Here is a 16,841-nt window from a genome sequence, read left to right on the forward strand (position 1 = left end):
GAATGCCAAATTCCTTCTTCCCAAAATGGGGATAGCAATAGGCTGTTGCATCCATGAAGACACCACACACCTGTAAAGCTCAGGGAACATCACTTTGCTCAGATTTGATATCATATAAAGTTATCAGTTGCTGGATAACATTTATTGAGATTTTCTCATGTGCCAAGGACTAGTCTTGGCCAATCGCACATATAGTCTCCTTTTATGCTTACTGCTTCTCGATGAGCTAAACTGATGCCTTCATATTCTGGATATATTGAATTCCTGCTGTAACCTCAGCATTGTTCCCCTTACTGGGGACATGACAGGCAAAGAGATCCCTGCCCTTTAATGGGAGGAAAGATAAAATTAACATAATAGAGAACTTGGAATATGTGCTGTGTTAGAAGGTTTTTAATGCTCAAGAGAGGGGCGCCTGGGTGGCTCATTGGTTAAGCATCTGACTTTGGCTCAGGTCATGATCTCACAGTTTGTGAGTCTGAGCCCCCCATGTCGGGCTCTGTGCTGACAGCTCTGAGCCTGGAGCCTGCTTTGGATTCTGTGTCTCCCTCTCTCTCTGCCCCTCCCCTGCTCACACTCTGTCTCTCTCTCAAAAATAAATAAACATTAACAATTAAAAAAATGCTAAGGAGAAATATTACTAAAGGGCAGTAAGGGGAACAAGGATAGCAGTGAAAGTGATGAGGAAGAGACCCTCAGGGTTGATTTTCAGGTTGAATGTGGGTGGTGGAGAGGAAACCACTCAGTAATAACACTAAGGAATAAGTTGCTCTTACATTGTTGGTGGAGAATGAGATTGGATGAGGTATTCCGGAATATTTCAGGAGCTCTATTTTGGCCCTAAGGAGGGGAATGTCCCACAGGAGATGACTCACCCAGGTGAGCAGCTCACAGCTCTGGGTGAACTAGTCTAGACTTTAAGTGAGGGGCATGTGTATGTGTGTGCGTTTTATTCACAGTGACTACACAGGGCGAGTATATAGAGAAATGAGACCTAGGTTGGAGCACTGAGCCCAGAGGTTTCCATGGATAATTTTAGGAGTTTGAGGCTGAAGGAATATTCAAGGAAACCATCGGAAAACCAAGACCATGAGTGGCTAGAAGTCAAGCGAAGGTCATTTCTTAAAAGTTTTTATTTATGTAGAGAGAGAGAGAAAGAGAGAGAGAGAGAGAGAGAGAGAGAGAGAGAGAGCGAGCCAGTGCAAGCTGGAGAGAGGCAGAGAGACAGAGGGAGAGATGGAGAATCCCAGTCCGGCTTTGTGCTGTCAGCGCAGAGCCCGATGTGAGGCTCAAACTCATGAACCGTGAGATCATGACCTGAGCCTAAGTCAAGAGTCGGACGCTTGACTGACTAAGCCACCCAGGCGTCCTGTGGGGGTCATTTTTAAGCAGGCTGATGTCCGTTGTGAAATGTTAATGATTTTATGTAAATATAGAAATGAGCTCCTTCTTACAGATGAAGAGACCGAACCTCTCTTTTCATCTAGAGATGCGGGGTTGAGGTGGGGGCACGTCTGGGACTCACGTGCTGGACTCTCACCCACACCCACATGGTGTTTTGCTCCAGGGCCCCTTAAGGAAGCGGGATGCTGGGTTTCTTGTCATCTCAGACTGTTTCTCCTGCAGTGACCACTTCCCAGCCTGACATCTGGGCAGTGCCCAGCGCTGTGATCCCCTGGGGCAGTTCCGTGAGCATATTCTGCAGGTGAGGTTATCTCCCATCTGCAGAGACAAAGACCCCCTGCTCTGTGGTATGACAGAGTTCCACACAGTGCTCTGCAGGTGGTTGAGTTCTTAATCCAGAATGTGACCTACGTCAATGCAGGGGTATACTGCTGTGTGCACGGGAAGCAAGGAGTCTGGTCAGAAGTCAGAGACACACTGGACCTTGTGGTGACAGGTAAGGGACACCCCAAAGGACACTGTCCCCCAGCCTTGGTCTGGGCTGCCCCTGACACTGGACCAGCTTTGCCCCTATCACAGACCCCTGCCCTCCCACTTTATCCATCTGGTTCTGGTCTGTGTTCTGCTATGATCCCAAATCCCTTCAGGGAGACGGCTGGAGCCCCCAAGGGACCGCACATCATGGTGACAGACACTCATCTTTCCCTATATGACCACTCTCTGGTCTTGGGTCATGGGAAAGTAAGAAAAGCGGGTGTTTTGTCCTGGCAAGGGGTGAATTTCCCCTTGACTCTGTCCTTCCTTCTCTCAGGTCAGACCAAGAGAATGATGGCTTTGGGCATGGCTTCCCTCTAATAACTAGCTCTGCTATGTTCCGGGAGTGTACACAAAAGCACCCTCCCTGACTGCTCATCCAGGCGCCAATGTGACCTCCGGAGAGACTGTGACCCTTCTTTGTCATGTACATAACTATGACACCTTTCTCTGCAAGAATGGAACCGCTGTCTGTCCCCAGGACTATTTACATCAAGATCACAACACATTCCTCATCTCCCCTGTGACCTCAGCCCATCAGGGGACCTACAGGTGCTATGGTTCTTTTAGCAACAATCAGTCCCGGTGGTCACTGCCCAGCGATCCCCTTGAGCTTTTAGTCACAGGTGAGGAATGTCCTAGACCGGTCACTTCCATGTCTGTGTGCTGGGATGTCCCACGAGGTGACTGGGGAGGGAGCTCCAAGGCCAGCTGTGTGAGGTGTTTCTGGTGTTGCAGAGCATCCACATCAGGGTCACTGTGGGAATCTCTGGGTCATGTTGAGAAAGCGGTCTCAGGGCACATGTGCCTTTTCTCAATTCATGCAAAGTCGCTATAGGTGCTAGGGGATATCCCGGGAACACTGAGCACAAAGAGATTGGACGCTTTTCATAACCCTCCTCAAACCCTTCCCAGATGTTGGTACCTCCAGAGGTCGTGACACAGAAGTCAGGGGAGGTCATAATGTCAAGACTCTTTGTATCAAGCTTTCTGTCTGTCCGACTGCAAGCTGATGATGCTGGGTTGTGAAAATGACCTCTAGTAAACCAAGTCAAGTAGGGGAGGACCACAGAAAACAAGAAAGCAGTGTCTATGGGATGGGTTATGTTCAAGACGTCACGTGAACAGGCAGGGGTGCCGAGCCCATTTTTCTGGGGGGGGGGGCTCAGTAAGCTAAGCCAAGTATTCCATTGGAGTGGAATCTTGGAAGATGAACAGGTGTGTTGCACGTTGGTAAGCAAATGGAACTATATATAAGAAATCAAGGTGATCAGAGTCGGGGGGGAATATGAGAGGAGGCAGCAGGCTGAGGCTGGGATGAGGAGGGGACACAGGAGAGCACCGACTCAAATTGGTGAATACACTCAGAAGACTGGCAAGGACGCCGGGAATACAGAAAGTTAAACGTGCAAGACTTCCAGCATCTGCTGATGAATGTTCAATATATTTATGAAGCCCAGAAAGCCCCTCTGAATTCCTGAATAGCATGTGACTTTATTTATACACACACACACACACACACACACGTGTGCTAGATTATGTCCCACACAAAGTATATATAAAAATACAACTCACAAAATTATATATTATCATATTTTGTATTTAGCATATATATTATACGTTCTATAGTAATATATTATACGTTATATAGTGATATATAGTAATATACAGTTATATATTATATTTTGTATTTAGCATATATAATATACGTAATATAGGGAGCATATAGTTTCACATTTTTTTTAAAATTTTTTTTTCAACGTTTATTATTTATTTTGGGGACAGAGAGAGACAGAGCATGAACGGGGGAGGGGCAGAGAGAGAGGGAGACACAGAATCGGAAACAGGCTCCAGGCTCTGAGCCATCAGCCCAGAGCCTGACGCGGGGCTCGAACTCACGGACCGCGAGATCGTGACCTGGCTGAAGTCGGACGCTTAACCGACTGCGCCACCCAGGCGCCCCTAGTTTCACATTTATATCCTGAAATGCATGTCTTCCACATCTGTCGCCTCTAAACTTAGGACGTGACTATAGTCTGACTGGCTGACTCCGTTCTTTTCACCTCCATGTAAAACAACGGTGCGTCTCACGTCAGCAGTCTCCCATGTTGGTTGAATCGCACCAAACGATATCAAAAATTCCATTTCTACAAAGCGCTCTTGATCAGCACAACCTGTGACTAAAAACCCTGCCCTCAGACCACTTCTCCAGCAGCGACATCCCCGTCTTCCCTTTCTTTCCAATGGAATATTTTTGTGCCAATCTCGATTCCCCTTTCTTTCCCATAAAATCCACACCGAATGGGTGAACACTTTCTGTGGTTTCTACTTTGGAAAGTGATGATGAGTTTGCAGATTTTTCTCCACACCCTCAGGTGTTCTCAGGTACCTTCATATATCACTGGGTTCCAGTTACATCCCCCCTACGTGTCTTCATCTTCCACCACTGCCCGATGCCGTGCTCCCTCCTCACCGCACTTGAAGCCATCCTTTCAAAACCCATTCCATTGCACCATGAGCCTAGGCAAGTGCTTCAAAACCTTATTTTTTTGGCACTTTGAGTGAACAATTCAGCTATTTCTACAGACTCCAGTTCCAGTTTGTTCTGACCCCTGCTTCAATTTCCACTTCACCCGCTTCTTTCCAGCTATACTCCCTCTGCTTTTGCCCTTAGTCTAGAATGTTCTTTTTGCCAGTCTTTCTCCCCTTTCCACCTCTCAGAATGGAACCCCAAAGTCTCCAGCTTTCAAGTTCTTTCCCTGATGCCCAATGGAGAGTAGAATCTCATCGCATTTTCAAACCACCTCTGGCTATATGGAAAGTATACTGAGAGTAGAGGTAGAAACAAATCTTTAACGAACGGGGTTGGAAGGTGGACCTTCAGTTTCCAAACCCCTGGTACCCTGCGGGACTGGGACATGCAGAACAATTCCATCCTATGCCACGTTAGCCTCAATATCCTTCCTCCCTGGGACACTGTAATCACCTCTCCCCTTTTCACTGGGCCGGGGAGGGGGGTGGAGGGGTGTCTCTGGTCTCAGATTGAATGTGGCATTATTGTGGTTGGAGCTGAAGTTTGATGAATTTCTCTCTACCAGTTAGGTGGCCAGGCTCCCCTTCTATGCTGTCCCTGGTTGAGTGTCTCCTAAACCATGTGACCTTGAGCCACATGTTCCTACCACTTCTGAGAGAACACAGACAGCTGCTCATAGCCCTGTGATACTAGACATTTATGGATGGTAATCTGTTTAGCAACTCTTTGTACGTCTCTACCATTCTGAGGCTTTCATGGGCTTCCCAGGGTCATGCGACCAGAAGTTAAGCTCATAGCCGGGAAGTGGAGAACGTCTCAGGCTCTGATGACCCCACCTTTCCCTTTGCTTCCCCCTCTCTTGGCCATGCCCCTCATCATGGCACTGAGGTCAGGGTCAGCAGGCAGGTGCCATGTCTTTGTTAGGATCCTGAACAAATTCTGTATTATGTTTTACATCCTCTGTGTGACCACCACCCCACGTCAGCACTCTTGACTTGGGGAGAAGACAGATTGTGGTTTGAGTTTCACTATTTATGCCTTAACCCAGACACTCTTGTTCAGGGAACCACCTGCAGCCTCACATTTGATCAGAGTGAAAAAAGAGACTTTCAGGTCATAAGAGGGGTCTGACTGAGCCTATTTGAATTTGGATGATGTGTGGTTTATGTGTGATCTTTGTATTGTTGGGGTTGAGGGGATATGCTGTTGGTCCCATATTAAATTCTTTCTTTTTCCCACAGAATCGTTACCCCGAGATTACGGAAAAGAGAACATCCCAGATTACACAACAGAGAGAATCATCCAGTTTAGCCTTGGTGGCCTGCTCCTCTTAGTTATGGGGCTTCTACTGCTGGGAGCCCGGAAGAGCAGAGAAGGTCTGCAAGGTGCAGTTAGGGAGCCCCCAGGCTGAGCAGTAACTCTTCATAGCACCTCATCAGAATGAGGGAATCTAGAGATTCTCAAGGGACTTGGGCTCCATGAACTCTGCATGCCACGGAATGGTGTAGAGTCCCAGCAATTGTGCCAGAAGGAGAGACTTCCCAAATCCCAGATCATATTCTCTTTCTTTCTCTTTCTACGGCTCGATGTGACATCTGACTTCTGCCTCAGTGTCATTCCTGAATCCTTTTTCTTTGCGGATGTTTCTCCATAGGCCTGTTGTCCCTCCTCAGCTCCCGATCCCTCAACATCCACTGGCATCCCTCCTTTTCATGACCACACTCCTCTTACCCCATCAACCTGGGGTAGGTACCACACCCCTTCCTTCAGCCCTACCTCTCCTTGTCAGATGATGACACCAATGTTAGATCCAGCCTGTGTTTCTCTAACAATAGTTGATTTACTAGTGATTTCTGGATATATTATCCACAAGGGCAAAGGAAATGATACAAGGTCATTGGCCCTCCCCTTTGCAGTCTTGATTCATCACACTGCCTGGGCATTTTCTTCAATAATGCCACATGCCATGGTAACGTCCCCAGAATAAAGGCTACCATCTCACCACTGTCCATAATATCCACATTGACCTTCACATGTGCTCTGCCTCCCGGGGCTGGGTCATGCTTCCCTCAGTCCACTTGATTATACTCCATTGTGGCAGCAGCTTTATGACTCAGGGATATCACTGTACCCTACACTTATAAGCACAGAACGACATCGTTTCTCGGGCTTTTGGCTAAGATCAAGTATAAGCACAGAACGTGAGCAATTATATGGCCAATCTTGTTTGTTTCCGTCTTTTGGGCATCATCATCCAACACTGCATGTTACCCAATGCCTGAAAGAGTTGTTTTGTAAATTTTAACCTCTATTGCTTTGTTGAAAGGCAAGACTAGTTGTGATCATGCACTTCATGAGGTTGTAGTAGGAATCTTAAACTTTTTTTAAAGTTTTATTTAAATTAATTTTATTTAAATTTAAGTTTTATTTAATTAAATGTTTATTTATTTTTGAGAGAGAGAGAGACAGAGCATGAGCAGGGGAGGGGCAGAGAGAGAGGGAGACACAGAATCGGAAGCAGGCTCCAGGCTCTGAGCTGTCAGCACAGAGCCCGACATGGGGCTTGAACCCAAGAACTGTGAGATCATGACCTGAGCAGAAATCAGAGGCTTAACCAGCTGAGCCACCCAGATGCCCCAATCATTCACACATTTTGAATTACAGACACAAAAATAAGCTGTAGAGAGACAGTGTGTGCGAGCAGGGGGGAGAGGCAGATGGAGAAAGAGGGAGAGGGAGAGAGAGACCAGAGAGAGAGAGAGTTCCAAGCAGGTTCCATGCCTAGCACAGAGCCTGATGTGGGACTCAATCCCACAATCCTGGGATCATGACCTGAGCTGAAATCGAGAGTCAGAAGCTCAACCAACTGAGCCATCCAGGTGCCCCAAACCAGATTATTATACGAAATCATCTTGCTATTAAAAACATCTTAAGAGAAGTAAAGACATATACTTTCCCTTTTATATAAAAAAAGGCCGGGATGCCTGGGTGGCCCAGTCAGTTAAGCGTCTGATCATGACTAAGCTCAGGTCATGATCTCACGGTTTGTGAGTTCGAGCCCCGCATCTGGCTCTGTGCTGGCAGCTCAGAGCCTGGAGCCTGCTTTGGATTCTGTGTCTTCCTGTCTTTCTTCCCCTCCCCTGCTTGTGCTCTCTCTCTCTTAAAATAAATAAATATTAAAAATATATAAAAAAGGCTGTATAAGATATCAAATGCCTAAGAATTTACATATTTCTCAGATTAGAAGAAGGTCATTGACTATTCCAAGCAAATTAAAATAGTCCTTTCAAGTGAACTGGGATGATTGCCCCCTCAGAGATTTTTTGGTCAGGACATCATTCTTAGGTGCAGTAATTCAGGAAAAATTTTCTCCATGACTTAGTTGACTCCATGACTTTTCACACACATGATCACTACAGAGAAGCCACGTCCACAAGTCTCCCAGACATACTCCCTGGCTCTACATTACCCTCCACCAAATTTTCAAGACTGATTTAGGTCTGTGGCTCCAACCATAACAGTTTCACTGATTTCCACATATTAGATTCAGTCTTCTTTCACTGCATCTCACTTCTGTTTTTTTGTTAAACCTTCTTCAACGTCCTGTAGCCGACAGACGGGTCACTGTTAGGAGCATTACGCACATCTCCAACGTCTTTGCGGTTGTGAGATTACAGCAGGAAACCCACAGAGCAGCTCCTGCCTGAGTCCAGTGTTCCGGTGGAGGGTCAAAAGGCAGAGCCATGTCTTGCAAAAGCAGAGTTGCTCTTTGTGTTTAGCAGGTGCACATCACGCTGTGTGAAGGCTTAAAGCCCCAGGCTGCTCCACCCGTGGGTGGGTCCTGCTGAGAACACTGTGGGTCCAGTGCTATGTCCCTGGGGTTCACTTTCCTGCTGGGACTTGGTGAGTGTTGCAAAGGGGGTTGGGCGGGAGGTGGCAGGGGAAGAGAATGCAGACACGGAGGTGCCTTCCATGGGATTCTTCTCTGGGAGGTCCTGGGCCAGTTGGTTATAGAGAGATCACCTGTAGGGTCACCATTCTCCTATTGAATGCAGGTCTGGTGTCCAGTATCAGGTGTTTGGGGATCATTGGTTTCTAGGGTAGACCTCTCTCACCAGGTGTCTCTCTGTTTCAGTGTTTTGTCTGGAACAAAGGATTTGGGCAAAAAATGGTGAGTGTTTCCTCCTAAGCAGTTCTGACATGGGCTGAGCTTAGGCAGCTTTGGTTGAGTCCCAACTTTCAACCCGTGTCATCGCCTCACTAACCCTCCTCAGTTCTAATTTTTAAATTCGCATCATCACACCCATTTTTGGTGGGAAGTCTTTTTCCTTCTCCAGAAAGCTTCCGGATGCCTGACTCTTCCCTATCAGCACGGGTGAGTCAAGAAGGGGACCTCCAGGTCCTTTAATAACGCTGAGAGGAAACACAGCCAAGGCTGGCACTTAGAAGGCAGACGCAGAGAGCTGGGGAGCTTGCCTCACGTCCCCAGTGGATCTGAGGCTGTCGCCTACTGGGTGTGTTGGGTGTCCTTTTCCATTGGGCAACCCCTCAGCTGCTTCCAGGTCCCTTCTCTAAGGAGGGGTCAGCTCACAAGGATGGCACCCTTGCTCAGGAGACAGACCTGAAGCAGAACGAAGACCGCAACGTTCGGTAGTCCTGTGACTTTTTGCAAGTAATTTCCTGTACTTGAGCCCTGAGTTCCTCCTCCTTTGGAACATGAAATAATGACAGAGTGTGGCACCAGTTAAGATACAAGGCATGCCAAGTTCAGAAAACAGCCTCAGATGAGGTACCATTGTGTAAAATTAACAATGGCCACATAAAATTTATTGGGGTTTTGCCCCTGCTGAGTGTTGTTCTCAGCTTTTGCATACGTTATCTTATTTTAATCTTAGAACTCCTCCAAGAGGTAAGTTAATTCCTTCATATTGTGGATATACTGAGCCTTTGGTGTGACCTCCACATTGTACTTTGTGTCAGAGGAAAGGGCTTTGAATGCCCAAAAATGTCTTTGCCCTCCAATTGAAGGGAAATAATGTTAATAAAATAGATAACCAAGATCTATAACATGTGAGGTGTTTAATGCTAAAGAGAAACATGAAGAATGAAGGGGGGCCCAGAAAGTGTGTGTTTGGGGAGAGGTGCATTGGAGGAAGGCATTCCCATGTGGACACTACAGTAAAGTCTGGAGCAGGGAAGGGAGGCAGAAGCTATCAGGGAGAAGACCCTTACATGCAGGAAACAAATGCTGATATGGTTGTGCTGATGTGGAACTAACTAGGCTGGTCATCTAGATGCAGGCCAGTGGGTCTGGAGGATGGGCAGCAAGTGAGAATATTGTGTGTGTGTGTGTGTGTGTGTGTGTGTGTGTGTGTCGGGGGGTGAGATCAGGGAGCCAAGAGCTTGGTAGAGCAGGGCAAGAGGTTACTCAGAATGACATGGGGCGATTGGGGCTGCGAGTGGAGAACTGAGTTAATGGGACTTATTAAACAGGATCATAGTCTTTGGTGTTTGCACGAGGGCATGGGGAGCAGTTGGGGAGTTTTGTAGAAGAAGCGGACAAAGTAAATGCAGTGATTTGATGAGAGATAATGGTTTCTCAACCCCGGGGGTGGTAACAGCAGGTGATAAGAACATAGACCCACAGCGTTCATTTCCAAATAGGACACCAGCAGTGGCGAGAAACCAGTCAGCAATGATGCCAAGGAGTGCCAGTTATTCTTAAATTGATGGGGAAGACTAAGTGGGATTGGATCTTTGGGGGATATATCAGGAACTCTAATTTGGATACAACTAGTTGAAAATTCCCAGTGTACATGAGAAGTTCACAGTTGGATAAGTCAGTCTAGAGTTCTGGTGAGTGGTTATATTGTGTGTGTGAGACACACAGGAATACTACACGAGTATCTATGGATATACCGATGTCTATGTATAGACCGATGACAGAAAGCCACGTTGGGACAACCCAGGAGTGAGTACATACAGAAAGGAAAAACAGATTGAAGGACCAAGTCCAGAGGCATCCCAAAGTTTAGTGGCTTGGAGATGATGAGAAACAGCGAACCAGACTGAGAAGTGTGTGCAGGACAGAAATCAAGAGTGTGGGGTCCTGGGAGACAAATCACCTTCACCAGGCAAGGATTTCAAATATTGGCTCTGGGGGTCCCTAAAAGACCAGGTTCAGCCACTCACCACTGACAAACTCCAAAGGCAGAGCCATAAGCAGTGGTGGACAGGGATTTATCTCAGGGAGGCCAACCCTGAGAAGACAGTAGACTAACATGTCACAGACTATCTGCAGGGCACTGAGAAACTTCCAGGTTTATATAAGGAAAGTGGGGGCAGAGGTTGGTGGGGCCACGCAGCTGGGCAGTAAAGGCCAGGTTGATCACTGCCTTGGGGTCAGTCATACAGGGTCTTTATTGCTTGAGGAGATAGTTTTTGTTTCCTTCATGGGATGCTTTGCCCACCAGACCTTTTGCCTCAGTTAAGAGATAAGCCAGAAAGAAGAACTTAAATCAATTAGAAAGTACAGACTGAGGTCAAACTGGAGTTGATAGAACTTGTCTCTTGCCTCCTGGGGACGGAGAAAAGGTGTTTCCTGACATCAGCATGTTTGGGGTTCGTGTCCCGTTTGTCTTCCAGGATTATTACCCCAGCCCTCCATCTGGGCACTGCCCGGGGCTGTGATTCCCCAGGGCAGTTCTGTGACCATCCGCTGCAGGGGACCTCCAGGAGTAGTCAGATGGCAGCTACTTAGAATAGGAACTTTCATCTCACAGTACGACAGAACCTCAGATGGATCCCAGGGAGTTTCCATGTTGTTCATCCAGTCTGTGACATACATCAATGCAGGAATTTACTACTGCATATACTGGAAGCAAGGAGTCTGGTCAGGACGCAGTGACCCATTGGATCTGGTGGTGACAGGTAAGAGACACCCCCAGGGCACATCCTTAGCTCCTATCTCTGCTGCCCACCACCCTAGACCCGACGTGTCCCTATCATAGGACCCCTGCCCTCTGTCTCTGCCCTCCCACCTTATCCATCTGGGTCTAAATCTCTGTGTTCTGACTGTGGTCCCATATCTCTTCAGGAAGGTGGCTGGAGTCCCCAGGGGACTGTCGTCATGGGGACAGATACTAAGCTCCCTCTCCATATATATGGCCACTGCCTGGTCTCTGGTTGTGGGAAAATGGAAAAGTGTTTGTCTTGTCCTCATAATCCCTGTAGAGGAACAATTGTTGAATTTCAACCTACCTTCTCCCTTCTTTCTTTTAGGTTCCAACAAGAGAATGGTGGTGTTGTGTGTGGTTCCCTGATAATGTTAAGAGGCTCTCTTCTCTTCCAGGTGTATACAAGGACACACCCTCCCTGACTGCTCTTCCAGACCCCAATGTGACCTCAGGAGAGAACGTGACACTCCTTTGTGAAACATCTCCGTACTATGAAATCTTTAATTTGACTAAAGATGGAAGGAGTGTCTCTCCTCAGGATTTTTTACGTCAGGACCATAACACCTTCCTGATCTCTCCTGTGACCCTTGCCCATGGGGGTATCTATAGATGCTATGGTTCTTCTAAAATCTACCCTCACAGCTGGTCACTGCCTAGCAACCCTGTTAAGCTTTTGGTTACAGGTGAGGAAAGAGGCTGGACTGTTAGCCCTCTGCGCTCTGCTCAAGGATGTCCCTTGTGATGTCTGGGGTGGGGAATCTCTCCCACATTGCCTGAGTAAGATAAGCTGGAAAGAAGAACATACTCAATCGGAAAGTACAGACTGAGGTCAAAGCGGAGTTGGTAGAAGTTGCCTCTACCAAGGCAATGAGGAAGAGGGGTTTCCTGTGCACTGTATAAGAGGACCCCTGCTAAGATCACTCCATTCAATGTAGAGACCCTGAAACTTAGTATTTATTAGGACAACTTGGCATAGATATAGGCAGATTTTCCTCGGGAAGAAAGGTCTTTAACCATCTACACGAAAGTGCTCTGTGATCTGGGGTGGTGGTTCTTGAGAAGCAGAGTGAGTGGTGGGTGTGTGGGCACGTGGTCATCCTTTACACCCTCCTTGATCATTTCCTCAGGCAGTTCCATCTGCAGGCGAGTGGGTGACTGAGTATCATCACTAGGCGAGAGTGACAGAAAAGGGAAAGGAAGGGCCATACTGGTTTCTTCATCCAAGACTATTTTCATAAGCCCTGCATCATCCAAAAAAGATTCTGGGACCATAGGAGTGTCTCTCATCAGCCACCAACACAATGGAGAATGCAGAAAATTTACAGAAGAATGTCCGAGATGGGCTTATGATCAAGATCCTACAAGGCTGTGGGCGCTGCAGAGGGGCAGCTCAGCTGTCTTGGTGGATGGGGGTGGAGTTCTGTAAGCCATAACTTTCCTGGCTGGCTGACACTTTTCAGGGTTTCAAGGGAGGGGATCACGTCCGAGCATGGGGAGCAGAGGGGATAGACACACGGGTGTGAGACAAGCATGCCTGGTGCCTTCTGGGAACTACAGGTTAGTTGTGGGAGGGTGCATGAATTAGGGATGGACAGATGGACACAAGGAGTTAGGGACCTGATAAACAAATGGCAGGGATAGAGTAGAGAAGGGGGTAGTGGTGACTGGAGAAGTTTGTGCATGACCAGCCTGCAGGCAGGGTGCTGTGTAGAATAAAAATAATACATTTTAGTTGTTCAGTATCTGCTGATGGCTGCTAACTTATCACTCCCATCAAAAATGCTCCTCTGGGTTTCATATCCATGGATTATTGTACATCTACTCAGATACCTATTAAGCATCTCAGGAAGGCTCTTAATCAGTAAATCTCAAAATCTCCTCCTTATACTGGTCTTCCTATCACAGTAAGGTCCATTCATCCTCTCCAATGATCAGGTCACCAAAAATATTTGATGCTCCTCTTCTGCTCCCAGTGCCCACATACTCCATCACCAAACCTCAACTGTCATCATTTCTATCCTCGAAAACTCCTCAGGTCCATTTCCTTCTTTCTCCCACCACTCCCACCACCCCATTGTTAAAACACAGCCACACCCTGCAGCACATTCCCTGATGCCTTATCTTTCCACCTGGCTTCTTAAATCCATGTGTCACACAGAAAATGCAGTGTTTAAAAAATACACAGCTCTTTGCTTGTCAATCCCTTTGTGGTTCACTATTACATTTAGACCTAAACCCAGACTCTTCTGAGCCACTCTTCCCGTCCTTCTGTGTGTGGGCTCTTTCTCACCTCTGAGTTGGGCTATGTTACACTGTTCCCTCTGTCTAGAGGCAATTCTCCCTGCACTTCAGAGATCTAGGTGTTTCTTATCTTTCAGGGCTTATCCCCAAAGAAACCCTTTTATTTAAAAATATAATTCGGCATAAATGGTTTTGCCCTATAATTTATCTCTATGTGTAAAAATACTTCTAGACCATAGATTCTATTGTTGGGCGTGTTTACTATGGTGTCCCAAACATCCAATAACTTGCCTCATGTAGGGAAGGCAAACGTTAAATGTTTATTAAATGGATAAATTAATCCAGCAAGAGCTCAAAAACAGACCTTTACTGTTTCCTAATTCCTAGATCCACCTGCTCCTGGAAATGGACACCTTCCCATTGTGACTGGGATCTTGGCCATCGTTGTCTTACTTCTTCTCTTCCTTCTCTTTCTCTTTTACCAATGTTGGCATCGGGTCAAACATGGTATGTCCTGATGGTGGGAGGGTTAACCTGAGAGGGCTTGGTGGATCCCCTACCAAGACTCTGATTACTGACTCTCCTTAGGGAACATTGATTGTGAGACCAAGAACCAGGTGAAGTATAAGAGGTAGGAAAATTTGGACTCCCCCAGTAGAAAACCTTCCGCCTTATTTCTCAGACTTGTCTTAATACTTCTATCTTTTCTTTCTCAGCTCCTTCCCAGTCATGGATTTCCAGGAAGAAAATCAATGTAAGGGGGAGTGAGAAGGAGGAACAGCTGGGGTGGGGAAAGGATGTGTTTGGGGAAGACAGAAGGCAACTTGGAGGAAGCAGACAAGGTGGGGGCATCACCTTACTGGACATGACATCACTGCCCTTCCCTGTTTCAGTCAACCATCTCTGAAATAAATACACACAACACACACACACACACACACACACACACACACACACACACACGTATATACATATTAAAGGACTGGGTAGTTTTAAGGCTCTTTCTGGAGGCTTACCCCCACATCTTTCCTTGCAGATGATGTCTTAGAGGACATCCAGCCTGAGAAGGACAGACAGATGGCTATGCAGGTGAGTCTCTCCTTACCTACCTACTCTCCGGCCCCAGTAACCTTCCACAGGTGTTCTCTTTTCACTTTGTACCTCCATGCTGACAGGTCCCCATAGAGGAAGACTCTCAGGAGGTGACCTATGCTCAGCTACACCAGGAAACCCTTAGGGGGAACGTGGACACGCTACTCTCCCACACCCATGAGGATTCCTCTGGCCAGCCCTGTGTGTATGCCACCCTCAACTTGTCCTGAGTTTAGAGCCAGGACTGGCTGTGTAGACTCCAGTGTTCAAGTGCTCCTTAAAGAAGGTCAGCTCCATGGGGTGTCCTACTCATGTTCCTCAACATTAGCCATCACCTTGGAGCTCCCCAAGGACTTAAGACTGGAGTCAACTTGTCAACTGTCAAGAAATTCTGGGCCCCATCAAATATCTCTCAACAGATTCCTGGTCCCTTGTATATTTACCCATTCAGTTGCCTATTCAAGATATGTTTACAAAAGTCAACTCTTTCCTTGGATCTGTGATGGGGATATACATATTATGAAGATATAGTTTTTAGTCTCAAGGACTCATGATTTATTGAGTGAGGCAAGCCCATGATCTGACCCTTGGAAAGCAAAGGGGGTGACCCACTGGAACAGGTGTAAGGATGCTTTGGGTCACTGAGCAGACACAATGTCTAGGAATGTTTAAAGAGCGCTCATTGGTATAAAATACAAGAAGTCAAGAAATAAGAGTCAGTTCGGGCACGGAGGACATTCCTAATGGCATTTTGGTACAATGTTCTAGGTGTCGCTGAGAGTTGAAGCCTTCAAAGTACTGAAACTGAATAAGGAAGCTTCTTTGTGAGGGAACCAAGTTGCAACCAATTTGGCCACAGGATGGGTCGGTTCCTCCTGGGGAGGGGAATGGTGTAGACGGCATTTGGAGGGGGGATTTATGGTTTCCACCTGGTTTTGATGAATTTCTCTTTTTCAGTTATGCAATTAAAATAAATAGGACATAGTTTTTAAAAATATATGAATGAGAAGGAGAGGCCCTGGAAGCTGGTATGAACAATAACTTTTTCAGTGACTTTTGACAAAAGGAAGTAAAGTAGAAAGCTAACAGCAGGTGTAGTGAGAACCGGAGAGGTGGTTTGGAGTGAGGGGTACGAGAAGTAGTGGGGGATTGAGCATGTGTGTTCGTTGATGGAAATAACCGAGGGGAGGAAACAATGTGGATGATGCTGGGGAGGGAGGGACGGTTGACACTTGGTGGGATGGGCTATCAGGTGAGAGTTTAGACTCTGGAATAGATGAGCTCACCTGGGTTCAGACTCTCCTTTGGCAACCACCAGCTGCATGATGGCGCAGACATTTAAACATTCTTCTTTAAGCTGGAATTTAATTTAATTTAAGCTGGAATTTTAATTTACAGAAGGGAAACTCCAAGCTCAGGTGAGCAGGTGATGAGATGCTTAACCTCTTTAGGCATTAGAGAAAAGAAACTGGCAAAGATGAGGAGGCTGGGCCACCTCAGGTTTTGGGCGTGTGGGCACCTTCTTGTATTGCTGGGAGAAGGAACTAGTACAGTGAGTCTGAAGTTCCATTTGGCCGTGAGTAAAAGATTGGGCAATTTCCTGTTGGAAATGTAAACATAATTTAAAGATATTCTCACATGTGTCCATAGGGGCGTCTGCAGAATGATATTTAGCTCAGCATTGTTCACAATAGAGATATTTGGATACAATGTGTCTGTTCCTTATTAGGACACTGTGGGGATTACTGTGTTGAAGCAAGTAACTGTGCTGTAGACATATGAGTGGTCCATAAACCCCCAGTGTGCAGTGGAAAGATGAATGACTTCCACAGCATTAACATTTGCAAGACGCAAAATAAAGTTCTGCAAACACGAACAAATTTGCACGGACTGTGATTTCAGAGCTGCTCCTTGAAGCTGGAGAAACGAAATGAGAACCACAGGGCAGAGAAAAATCACAGAAGACGTCGATTACCTGGATGCATGTGTGCATGTGCTAAGCCAGAGGTGATCGATCGATTACTCAGCTCCCGGCATCCACGCTTCAAGTAGAAAAATACGTTTTCTTCTAAGCTCAGGTT

General features: G+C 46.7%; 1 protein-coding gene across 2 annotated transcripts; it reads left to right on the forward strand.

The window, feature by feature from the left end:
* Positions 1 to 8,199: 8,199 nt before the first annotated feature.
* Positions 8,200 to 16,640, forward strand: LOC123578587 (leukocyte immunoglobulin-like receptor subfamily B member 4). Of its 2 annotated transcripts, none has more exons than XR_006702421.1 (9): positions 8,200 to 8,374; positions 8,607 to 8,642; positions 11,117 to 11,401; positions 11,823 to 12,110; positions 14,056 to 14,175; positions 14,257 to 14,299; positions 14,385 to 14,510; positions 14,705 to 14,757; positions 14,844 to 14,895. XR_006702421.1 is itself a non-coding variant. In XM_045441520.1 (9 exons), exons 1-9 carry the CDS (start codon positions 8,341 to 8,343, stop codon positions 14,988 to 14,990), a joined length of 1,044 nt encoding a protein of 347 aa, XP_045297476.1. In that variant the 5' UTR covers positions 8,200 to 8,340; the 3' UTR covers positions 14,991 to 16,640. The 2 variants fall into 2 exon arrangements, 1 of the variants encoding a protein (XP_045297476.1); XM_045441520.1 differs by having other exon boundaries at positions 14,385 to 14,422; positions 14,844 to 16,640.
* The last annotated feature ends 201 nt before the right edge of the window (positions 16,641 to 16,841 follow it).

This window comes from Leopardus geoffroyi, chromosome E2 (assembly GCF_018350155.1).
Source record: "Leopardus geoffroyi isolate Oge1 chromosome E2, O.geoffroyi_Oge1_pat1.0, whole genome shotgun sequence".
NCBI classification, from domain to species: Eukaryota; Metazoa; Chordata; class Mammalia; order Carnivora; family Felidae; genus Leopardus; species Leopardus geoffroyi.